The sequence below is a fragment of the Physeter macrocephalus genome, chromosome 21 (genome assembly GCF_002837175.3).
Source record: "Physeter macrocephalus isolate SW-GA chromosome 21, ASM283717v5, whole genome shotgun sequence".
Lineage (NCBI taxonomy): Eukaryota > Metazoa > Chordata > Mammalia > Artiodactyla > Physeteridae > Physeter > Physeter macrocephalus.
In genome coordinates, this window is record NC_041234.1 from 21461876 (window position 1) to 21474300 (window position 12425).

At 42.8% G+C, this 12425-nt stretch overlaps 1 protein-coding gene across 1 annotated transcript in view; it reads right to left on the minus strand.

The window, feature by feature from the left end:
* Positions 1-2833: 2833 nt before the first annotated feature.
* The window catches only part of RPGR (retinitis pigmentosa GTPase regulator), a 92780-nt gene continuing 83188 nt past the window's right edge, over positions 2834-12425 (minus strand). The window contains exon 17 of the mRNA XM_055081856.1: positions 2834-3018. Coding sequence (XP_054937831.1) covers positions 2989-3018 — 30 coding nt within the window. The 3' untranslated portion in view covers positions 2834-2988. The remainder of the gene's footprint in view (positions 3019-12425) is intronic.

Sequence of the window (12425 nt, forward strand, 5' to 3'; positions counted from 1 at the left end):
AGCCCCAGGCCACTGTAATCAGAGGGGTAAATACAGGTCTCAGGCTGGCCAATCAGAGGCTCGCTCTGAGGCTTTTTTTTTTTTTAAATACAGCAGGTTCGCTCAGAGACTTTTAAAACAAAGCCCAGTTGAAAGAATTCCTCTTATTTTCCTCTTTGGTTACACATTGTATGAATGTGACCTAAGAAATGCTAGTTTTGAGTGGGGCTCAGGACAAGAGAAGACGCTGTCATATGTCTGGGCCACTTTGTAAGCTGCTCTGTCACTTGGGCCATGTGACCCAGGAGATCTACTGGTGCCAATAGAGATGCAGTTTGAAGTCTTTGGCAAGCCCCTCTAGGTGAAGCAAGATCCGACCCTTAAAACTTTGCAGCAAATCCCTGCCATCCTTGGTGGATAACTACGACCCTTTTCAGAATCAACTTTTGGCTTTTTGCTACTGGGCCTTCATAGAGATGAAATGCTTAACCGCGGACCACCAAGTTACCATGCAGCCTGAGCCACTCATCTTGAACTAGTGTTGTCCAACTAGCCAAGCCATACAGTTGGGTATTCGTAGCAGCACTCCACCATCAAATGGAAGTGATACATACGTAATCAGGCTCGTGCAGGCCTGGAAAGCATAAGTAAGTTGCATTAGGAAGTGGCGCATATAATTATGGCCCCTACTTCTGCTACATTACCTTCTGTGTTCCAGCCCCCATCTCTGGACTGATGGAGCGTTCCCAATGGCCAGTTGACCGAGGAAGAAAAGCCTCAGATAGTTCTGCCTGGTGTGTAGGTACTGCCTTAAAGTGGAGAGTGGCAGCATTACTGCCCTACTCTCTCACAGCCCTGAAGAACAGCAGTGAGGGAGAATCCTCCCAGTAGGCAGGATTGTGAGTAGTCTACCTGGTTACTTGAATAGACATATTGGATATGGATTTTCCTTCTCGGTCCACATGCTTCTGCCCAAATTCTCATCCGTGGTCTTATGGAATACCTTACCCACCATCATGGTATTTCACACAGCACTGCTTCCAATCAAGGAACTCACTTCACAGCAAATGAAGTGAGGCAATGGGCCCAGACTCATGGAATTCACTGGTCTTACCACGTTCCCTGTCATCCTGAAGCAGCTTGATTGAAGTGGAGAGGACTTTTGAAGACGTAGTTAACGCACAGCTAAGTGGCAACACCTTGCAGGGCTGGGCAAGGTCGTCCTGGATGTTGTATATGCTTTGAGTTGCCATCCAATACATGATGCTGTTGATCCCATAGCCAATATTCATAGATCCCTGAGCACAGCCGTGGAAATGGGAGTGGCACCGTTCGCTATTACCTCTAGTGATTTATTAGCAAAATGTTATTTCCCATCCCTGTGATACATAGGCTCTGCTGGTCTAGAGGTCTGAGTTCCAAAGAGAGGAATGCTTCCACCAAGGCACGCAACAATGATTCTACTGAAATGGGAGTTAGGATTGCTGCCCAGACACTCTGGGTGCCTTGTGCCACTGAATGAACAGGCAGAGAAGGGGGTTACTGTCTGACTAGGGTGATGAATCCTGATTGGTGATTATCAGGAAGAAATTGTGTTGCTACTGCCACACAATGGGTACCTCCATTTCCTGCTTTCCTGGAAAGCAGGAAATCCTTAAGAGTCCCTCTTAATACTCCCGTGTCCTATGATAAACGTCAACAGAAAATTACAACAACCCAATTCAGGCGGGGCTGCTAATATCCCAGAACCCTCAAGAATGAAAGTTTGCGACACTTCACCAAACAAAGAACCACGACCAGCAGCTGAGGTGCTTGTTGACAACAAAAACGAATACAAAATGGTAGACTATGGGAAGGTAGTTGTAAATAGCAGCTGTGACCATTTGACCCTCGCAGAGACAGACTGCAATAGTTATAAATATTTCTTCCTAATTTTAATGCAGATGTTTGTATATATATATTAACTAGATATTTTTTCTTTCTTTTCTCATCTCCTTATCATCTAATGTGAGATATATTAATAATATTTTATATCTCAAAGATATCAAAGGAAAAGAATGAACATCACCCAAGGACAAAGAAAGGACCTTTGTATTCTCTTCTGGGGAAAGGGTTAGCATTTTTGGTTGTATGTGGAATAGTTGTATAATACTAGGCAGAAGGAGGACTTCGGCATTGTCTTGATTCAGATATTAAGCATACTTTAAGGAGATGTGTATGGATGCCAAGTTGACTAGGGGTGGATTTTAATGGCTTCGTGATGCGCCAACATGGCTAGGCTGAGCTACATTTCCCAGAATTCACTCTCTTGTTTCCAGTTAGGGGAGATGCTCGGGAGATTTGGAGGCTGGAAGAGAAGCAGTGGCCATTTTGTAGCTCACACATGTTGCCGATTTGCTGACTTACCTCGTTGGTGTGAAGCAGCAGCTGGGCTTGCAACTGCTCTACCCTCCCCTGATCCTCCTTCGGCTTCTTCAACTCCTAGGCCAGGTGTATGTGTTTTGCTGTGTGATGAAGAGTCCCACTTCTGCTGGACATCCTCACGGCCAAGGTCAGAGGCAATAAGAACATGAGTTCCAGTTCTTCCTCATGGGGCTCTAGCTTGTGCTTGTTGGTTCTAACCTCCCTTTGATCTCCCCCCCTCCACGTTACATCCTCCTTCCCTACTGCCTGCTCCATGAACTTCAAGCTCCAGCATTAGACTCAGGGACAACAGCCATAGAGAGACTGCTTAGTAAGCGCCCACAACTGCAGAAGAGCGATTCCCTGTAACAAATTCATATTGGACTTAGGCAATTTATATCTGCTTCTCTGGTTGAACTGACACTGATACAGGTGAGGAGCGAGTGTGGGGTGAAAATAAGTTTAGTTTAGAACATGTGAAGATTGCAGTATGGGGTGAACCAACAATGTGGGGACTGTCTAGTGCTAAGATAATTTGAAATTCAGTAGGAGAGAGGAGGAGAGGGGTATAGATTTGAAATGCCTGCATGGAGGTGAAAGCGGAAGTCACTGCAGTGGATGAGATCCTTGAGGACACTGGAGAAAAAGGAAGAAAAGGAAAAAGAGGCTTGGAGAATACAAGTCAAATAGGGAAGAGTGAAGGAAGCCATAGCAAACATCTGCTTCCAGATCTTGACAAGGGACATCTGAGTCCCAAGGGGGAAAAGGCCTTTTTTTTTTTTTGCCAGATAAAACTTGTAGAAATTATGTACAAGGGAACATGACCCAGTTCTAGAGGCTGACAGAAAATGGAACCCAGTGAGGACACGTCAGTTAGATCCTGTAGTTAAATCCCAATCCTGTTAGAACTGAGTCTCATAACTTCAAAGCCCTCACCTTGGGTCATAACTCAGTTTGTGGCAGCCTAAGACAGGAGCAGAGGACAGGGCCAGAGCACTTCTGAAGCAGGAATACTTTAATGTGGCAACAGGAAACAATCGATTGGTATTCCAGAGGCTATGCATTTGAAAAGGAGTGTAACTCGTGTGAGACTGGGATGTTTTTGCCAAAAGACTATCCTCAGATATGTACCTGCATCCAACTGTGATGATGTTAATTGCCCAAAGAAGACCCCAGTCCTTGGCCCAGTGGGGTCTGCTCAAGGTCCTGTGGAGATAGTTCGGGCCCTTTCACTCTTTATTCCGAACAAGATTCTAGGGCTGCCAACTTTGAAGATTGTGCAACTGACCCCCTGCAGAAGGTTGCATCCATCGAACCGAACCGTCTCCCCACTCTCCCCTTAATCCTTGCTGATTCTGTTGATGTTGGCACATCCCCGGGGCCTCTGCCTTTTAGAATGCTGATTCATCCAGAAAGCATCTGCTGGAGGTAACAGCCTTGTCACATGTTTCAAGTCACAGAAGGATGTGTTGGAGGAGAGGAAAAGCTTTCATTTACTCTCTTGTAATCAACCCAGACGTCAGCATCACAGCAAGGATTTGGGCTGAAAAATTAGTCCCGGAGGCTAAAGAAGGGCTTCCAGCTGCAAGAGGAACAGCTAACATACATACCCTGTATGTGTGTGCACAGTGTAGGCTGCCTCTCCCTTTGGCTGTACCCATGCCCTTTCTCCTGTTCCCAAAGACCTTTCTTGGATCTCGAGAGTTTCTGGCTCATTGTGAGGTCTTCAGGGAGGCTGGAGCACATGCAGAAACCCTGCTGTTGGCCAGAGGTATGAGGGCTCCAGCCAAAAACAAGTCAAGTTTAGAAACAATGAGTTAATAGTCCTTCGTGGGTTGCATCATGCTATTAGTGATAACTAATCAAAGGCTTCATTTAGTCAAATCCTGTTGGACTTTTTGTTCCATATGCCTTTCAAGGATCAGCCTTTCTCTGACCCTGGTAAATAGCCAAAGAAAAGTTGACGCAAGGAAAAGTTACAAGACTTGCACAAAGGTCCACAAGAGTTTAACACACCCAAACCAAATAAAGATTCTGAGCTATCAGCATTGGGATTCTACAGTAATATTTTTCAAGTGGCTGCTTGAAGCTTTCCCGCATTGTTCTGGTCCTTCTCTCCCTCTGCCACAGTGGATCCAATTTCTGTTTGTCTGGAACATTTAAGATATAGGTACTTTCCCCACTTGCCTCATGCTCCGTTCTTTTTAAAAGGAGGATGTATGATCTGGTACAATGAAACCCAATGTTGGTATATCTTATTCTCAAATGGATGCTATTGCATGATGGTCATATTATATAGTTTCCTCCAACTCTTTCTTTCCCCATTCAAAAAAGTTGCCTGAACTCTCTGCTTCCATCAGCCTACTCCAATCTGGGTCTGCGCACATTGGTCCTCTGAAATAACTCTTGCTGTCATGACCTGCATGTTGTTTGCATCAATGGACATGTTTTAGTCCTCATTTCTATACACTTCTCAGAAGCATTCAATACTAATGGCCACTTATCGCTTCAAGTAACTTGAACAATCTTTAGCTCCCAGGATACCACACTATCATACCTCCAACATCTCTGGCTGCTTCTTAATGTTTCTGGCCACCCACCAGTCTCGGGGCAACCATTAAATGTTGAATTCCATGGAATCTCTATACTCTATCCCTAGGTGATCTCATCCACACTCAGAGCTTTAATTACCAGCTAAACATTAAGAACTCACAAATATGTACCTTTAGAATCTCCTATGGGTACCTGACCTTACTATATAACTTCTTTTGATTGTTCAAATGCACCTCCAACTCCACACATACTGAATAGATTCAGAACCTCTAACCTGCAAATCTCGTTGTCCTCCAGCATTCTCCGTGTCTGTGACTGGCACCACTGTTCATCCTTGACTCCTTCCTTCCCCTCCAGCCAACCCATCCCTAAGTCCTGTCTTTTCTTCCTTATGATGCTTGAATCCAGCCACGTTGCTCTGTCTTCATTGCCACCCACTTGGCCCATGCTCCATCCCATCACTTCTCAACTGGACCCCTATCAATGACTTCCTAAGTGGTCCCTTGCATCCACTCCTGTATCTCCTGCAACCTCAATATCCTCTCCATTTGCTGCAGTCAGACCAAACCATCACTCACAGGCTTAAAAACCTTTGCTGGATTACCGGTACATGTACACGAGAGAGCAAGATACTGACCGTAACATACAAAGCTCTGTTTCATCTGGACTCTGTCTATGCTCATCCAGCCTCAACTCTCAAGACCCTTACCTCACTCTTAGTACTGCCGTCACCCTGATTTTCTTTCAGTCTGTGCTCTGTTCCTTTCTGTCTCAGGGTCTTTGCACATACTCTTTCTTCTGCTTACTTTTTCTACTGCTTATCCTAGGTAACATCTCCTTATTTTCATATCTTATCTTAAACAACACTTCAGGGAAGCTTTCCCAGACTCCCTAATAGATAAATTTAAGTCTTATGAGCTGTGTATTTTCCAAGATGGCTGCTCTTGGAAGTCGGCAGCCATGCTGTGCAAAAGCCACATGTTGGGGGTCGTGTGTACGTGAGTCACCTCAGAGCCCAGCTGAGATCCCAGTCAAGAGCGAGTATCAACTGCCAGACATGGGAGTGTGGAAGCCTTAAAGATGACTCCAACCCAAGTCACTGTACCACTGCAACTGCATGAGAGACCCTGGCTGAGAACTGCCCACTGAACCCAGTTAACCCCTAGAACTGTGAGATAAATAATATCTCATTGTTTTAACCCATTAAATTTTGAGCTGATTCATTACACAGCAATAGATAACTAAAACATGTGCTTCTTCAAGAAAACAAACAACCCATTCAAAAAATGGGCAGAACAGGTCAGTGCAGAGAGCAGAGTCTCGGGAGAGTAGAGAGAGATGAAGCTGGAACGGTCATTTTGGACTAGACCAGGTGTCAGCAAACTATAGCCCACCAGCCAAATCCACCCTGTTTGTTTTTGTAAATAAACTTTTATTGGAACATTAAAAAAAAATGGGCAGAAGATCTAAATAGACATTTCTCCAAAGAAGACATATAGATGGCCAAAGAGCACATGAAAAGATGCTCAACATCACTAATTATCAGAGAAATGCAAATCACAATGAGATAACACGTCACACCAGTCAGAATGGCCATCATCAAAAAATCTGCAAACAATAAATGCTGGAGAGGGTGCAGAGAAAAGGGAACCCTCCTAAACTGTTGGTGGGAATGTAAATTAGTACAACCACTATGGAGAACAGTATGAAGGTTCTTTAAAAAACTAAAAACAGAGCTACCATATGACCCAGCAATCCTACTCCTGGGCAAATATCTGGAGAAAACTATAATTTGAAAAGATACATGCACCCCAATGTTCGCTGCAGTACTATTTACAATAGCCAAGACATGGAAGCAACCTAAATGTCCATCGACTAAAGAATGGATAAAGAAGATGTGGTACATATATACAATGGAATATTACTCAGCCATAAAAAAGAATGAAATAATGCCATTTGCAGCAACATGGATGGACCTAGAGTTTATCATACTAAGTGAAGTTAAGTCAGCAATATCATATGATATCACTCATATGTCGAATTTAATTTAAAAAATGAAATGATACAAATGAACTTATTTACAAAACAGAAACAGACTTATAGATATTGAAAACAAACTTACGGTTACCAAAGGGGAAAGGTGGGGGTGGGAGGTGATAAATCAGGAGCTTGGGATGAACATACGCACACTACTATATATAAGATAGGTAACCAACAAGGACCTACTGTACAGCACAGAGAACTCTACTTAATATTCTGTGATAAACTATATGAGGGAATCTGAAAAAAGAATGAATATATGTATAACTGAATCACTTTACTGTACACCTGAAACTAACACATTGTAAATCAACTATACCCCAATAAAAATTTTGAAAATTAAAAAATAAGACTTGATTCATAGCATATACCTATTTGTGTAAATTGTTTGAATTCATCATAGTATTTATTTGTATAAATTACTCAACTAATATCTGTATTCCCTGAAAGACTATGACTTCTTTAACACAAGTTGGGACAGTGTCTGATTTCATCGTTGTATTTGTAGCATTAACAAGTAGCACATAGTAGGTACTAAAAAACACTTTTAAATTAATAAATGAATGACTTCCTATTGTTTGTACAAGGTTTAATAACTTTCCCACGTGAGAGCTTAAATGAACAATTCAATACATCTAATTGTGTAATCTCTTAATGCTTATTTGAGGTGACATTTCTCACTATAGAATTAATTGCTCAAAGTATGATGAATGATGATTCAACACCCATTCATCAAATATTTGACTATGTGCAAAGGCACTTTAGAAATACCAAGAGTTACACCACGGGGTTTTTGCACTGCAGTTGCTCATACATGAAATGCTTCAAGAATTTACCAGAGACTATTGGCATTCAAGTATTCCACATTCTTTGTGTTTATTTTTGTGATAAATTACTGAGGCATTTATTTGAATCTCAAATGTTCTGATGCTCTGCTGGTAAGTAATGGGTCTTGACTCTCCAGCATCAAGATCTTGATAGAATTTTGTTTTCTATCTGGTAATGTTCTTGAAGTGATTGAACCTCTGTGTCTCTGTGGCAGTAAATTATAGTGTGGTCACATCTAGGAATCACTCGACTCTACTGAAATGTGATCAGAAAAAAAGCTAGGAATGCATATAGAAACATCTGTATTTGACATTTTAGTGGTTTAGAAAGCCTTTGTGAATTCTGAGTGTCTGCTGAGTGACCCTATGGGTGTTGTGGCCAATGAGAGGTCACAGTAGACTGGAGGGGTCAGGAAAGCCATTATAGAGGTGAGGCTTAAGGTAGATTTTGAAGAAGAGAGATCAATGTAACCAGAAACACAGAAGTGGGCCTGTGCATTGCAACAAGCCAGGAGCAGAACGGTCATGTAGGACAGGGGTCCCCAACCCCCAGGCCATGGACTGGTAGCAGTCCGTGGCCTGTTAGGAACTGGGCTGCACAGTAGGGGGTGAGCAGCGGGCAAGTGAGCAAAGCTTCATCTGTATTTACAGCCGCTCCCCATTGCTCGCATTACCACCTGAGCTCCGCCTCCTGTCAGATCAGTGGCAGCATTAGATTCTCATAGGACCGCAAACGCTACTGGGAATTGTGCACGCGAGGGATCTAGGTTGCGTGCTCCTTATGAGAATCTGATGCCTGATGATCTGAGGGGAAGCTGAGGTGGTGATGCTAGCACTGGGGAGCGGCTGCAAACACAGATTATCATTAGCAGAGAGGTTTGACTGCACAGAGACCATAATATATCAATTGCTTTCAGACTCACATCAAAACCCTATCAGTGAGTGGCAAGTGAAAACAAGCTCAGGGCTCCCACTGATTCTGCATTATGGTGAGTTGTATAATTATTTCAGTATATATTACAATGTAATAATAATAGAAATAAAGTGCACAATGAGTGTAATGCACTTGAATCATCCCAAAACCATCCCCCCTGCCCCTGGTCTGTGGAAAAATTGTCTTCCACGAAACAGGTCCCTGGTGCCAAAAAGGTTGGGGACTGCTGATGTAGGGGGACAGTGGGAGAGGCAGCTGGAAAGGAAAACTGAAGCCAACTTATGCAGGTTCTTGAAGGGCAGCTAAAAGCTACGCACTTGATTCTAGAATCTACGGGTGAGTGATTCTCAAGGAATATGCAATATGGCCTCTTAGGGTTGTCAAAAACACCTGCTTCTGGAGAGCCTGATTTGCACCACCCTGCCAGGGTTGCCCTTCTTTTCCTTTCCTTCTTTTCCAGGATCCCTTCTGTAGTGAAACAGTAAGTAACAAGCCCCTGTGGCTGATGGGCATGTGTTGTTTCTCTGGGTAGGTTAAAGCAAGAAAAAATAAAATGAAAAGATTGAAAGTATCTATAATATGATCTGTAGATACACATTTAGGGTTTTTTAAAAGCATGAAAGTGATAGAAATAAAGCAGTCTCTGAGGAAGAGGACTATGGCAGAAGGCACCATGAGTAAGAAGGAAAATCTAGAGGCAGAAGTTGATGCCTCAGACACCGTTGGCTGCCAACCCAACATTCGTCCTTTGCATCTTCACTGCTGGTAGAGCCCCAGCTTTGTTCATTTCTCATTCATGCTCCACAAGAATTAGGGGAGTTTGATCCCTTCCCCTGCTCGAGAGGTAAATCCTATTTGGTTTAAGCCAATCATGACAGTCCTGTTCTCCCTACCAGGAATCTGTTTGAGGGAATGCATAAGACACAGCAGCACATTGAGATTTGAGGGGATACCTGAGAAAGATTTATTCACTTCTTGTTGCAGATCAAATTCCCTAAAAAGCAGACTCTGAGACGGCAATGAACATACAGAAGGGTCACGAAGTATACCTGGGATCAACACCTGTGAGATGAAAGAGAAGGCAGCAAGATGTGGCAGAGGGAGGAGTTGGGCTATGATGTAACTGCAGTGAAGGTCTCAGTCAACCCAACAAGGAACTTGGAAGATGGTCTTGCAGAGTTGTTCTGAGTCGGATTGAGGAGGCTGGGCCCTTATATGTTTGTGACAGTCATTGGATATGGGCTGCTCCCAGGAAGGGAACATGAACTTGGGAAGACAGTTATAGTCAGCAAAGAGCATTTCCAAACGGGCTGACAGCTGCAGGTTCTCTGACGGAAACACCCTCAGCAGCTGGGAAAATAAGTCCCTTTAAGCCTGAAGAGGGGAACTTCCCTGGCGATCCAGTGGTTAAGACTCTGTGCTGCCACTGCAGGGGGCATGGGTTCAATCCCTGCTCGGGAAACTAAGATCCCACATGTAGCGCGGTGCGGCCAAAAAAAAAAAAAAAAAAAAGCCTGAAGAGGGATATAGGCGGTACATCACAGCATCCACTCTACTCCTAAAACAATTATACAGACAATGGAAGTCCCTCTTTTCCACTGATATTGTTATGTATGGATGTGATGCCTGGAATGCATCATCCATTTCACAACCAGCTTGAGACTGGAGCAAACACATACAGAGAAGGGGGAAACGAAGAAAACTACAAGAGAAACAGGACCAGAGCCCAGACCTCTGGTACCTGTAGCCTACCTGGATTTCTGGACTGCTTGATATCAGTGGTAAGACATGTCCTTACTGTTTGTAACAGTTGAGTTAGGGTTTTCTCTTACTTGCATCCCAAGCAGCCTAGACAAGGAGTGGTAGGTAGTTCAGGCAACAGATAATAAGGTTTGGAAAAACACAAAAAGAATGGGAAAGAAGGGATAGGTAGAAGAAACATGACAAAGAAAACACCAGTAAAACCGAGGTCCTGGCAGCATATGGGATATGATGGTGACTTTTTTTTTATAGTTGTCACAACTTTGTTTTGGGGATGGTCAAATAAATTAGATGGTACCAATATTCTGGCAAATATTTAAAGTGATTAATATGGTAGATATGCGTTTTGTGATAGCCCAACACCCTTTCCAAATGGTACCCCAATTTCTTTCTGGGGACCTACCACTCCCTATTATAAAAAATTTGGTACTATGAGAAATCCAAATAGCTCCCCCTCCAATTGTGGATACCCATGGAGTTTCAGGAGGTCACGTTCATCTGATTCTTCCTTATTTCCCCAATACAATGTAAGGTATGTATCTTTTCTTGGTCATTTGGACCTTGAATCTAGAACAAGTGACAGAAAAATGACAAAACGGTTGGAGTACTTTTTTCTTTTTTCTTTAACCCAATAGCAGTGCCCTGACCATTCCTATAGTGCCTGTTTCCTATGCACCCTGCCCCCACTCAAATCTGGACTCCTTTTGCTTGTTTCCAAATTGTTTTCTTCTGCCTTCCGGCCCATATTGTGCACTCCTGAAAGCTTACTCACTTCCCACCAATATCCAGTCTCTCTCTTTAACAACAGAACTCCCATAACAAGGTCCTACTGTATAGCACAGGGAATTATATTCAATATCCTGTGATCAACCATAATGGAAAAGAATATTTTAAAAAAAGAATGGATATATATATATATACACACACACACAGCAGAAATTAATAAAACACTGTAAATTGACTATACTTCAATTAAAAAAAAAAGCTGAAAAAACCCCCCAGAATTCCCAAGCTTTACCTAGGCACTTGGATTCCCAGCTCAGGATGACATTTCATCCTTGTTTGCAATTTGGTATGGTCCTGAGGCTAAGCATTGGTCATTGGAGTGAAGCAGGAGTAATGTATGCTATTTCCAACTTGTTTCCCTACAATGGAAGGTTCACATGCTCTCCTGAGCCTTTCCCTTTAATCTTGGCTGGGAGATGATGTGAACTGGACCCAAGCTATCTTGAACCATGAAATAAATGGAAGCCCTATATTGACGATGGCAGAGCAGCTTTACTAGCCTTGGACTGCACATTTCTGGACTGTGATCTGAGAGAGAAACGTATACCCTGAATAAGCCACTGAATAGTAGTTCTCTGTTGCAGCATCTTGACATGTGCCCTGTGTGATATAACTTTCAATAAGTTCTTAATTTATGATCAAATATATTTATCTGACACACCAAAGAAACTAGTGTTAAGAATATGAAAGTTTTAATAAAATTCAAGCTTTTGTGGGGTTTTGTATCCTAAATATTGGTGCACATGAAATATTTAAACAGTTCGGCAGCCAAGAGAAGCTTCTGAAGACACTGGAATATTTATACTGTAAGACAGGACGAGTCATGGTATTTGTGTTTCCATAAGGCCAAGGAACCATTTTCATCTTGGATCCAATCTAGAAATTATTTTGCCTGCCAAAGCCTAACTTGGATAAAATCCTCTCCTCACCAATGTGGACCAGAAGCCATAGGAGGAGAAAACTGAGTTTCCACTGAAGAGAACACAGCCACAGCACAGAGAATGTGATCTTATTTCCAGAGTCGTACGATAAAAGCAATGTGTTTTTTGCAGTGTTGAAGGGGACAAACCTGCCTAGTAATATAGTTGCTACATCTCACAACCTTAAAGTGAACTTTGAACAATTACTCAAAGTAGACTTAA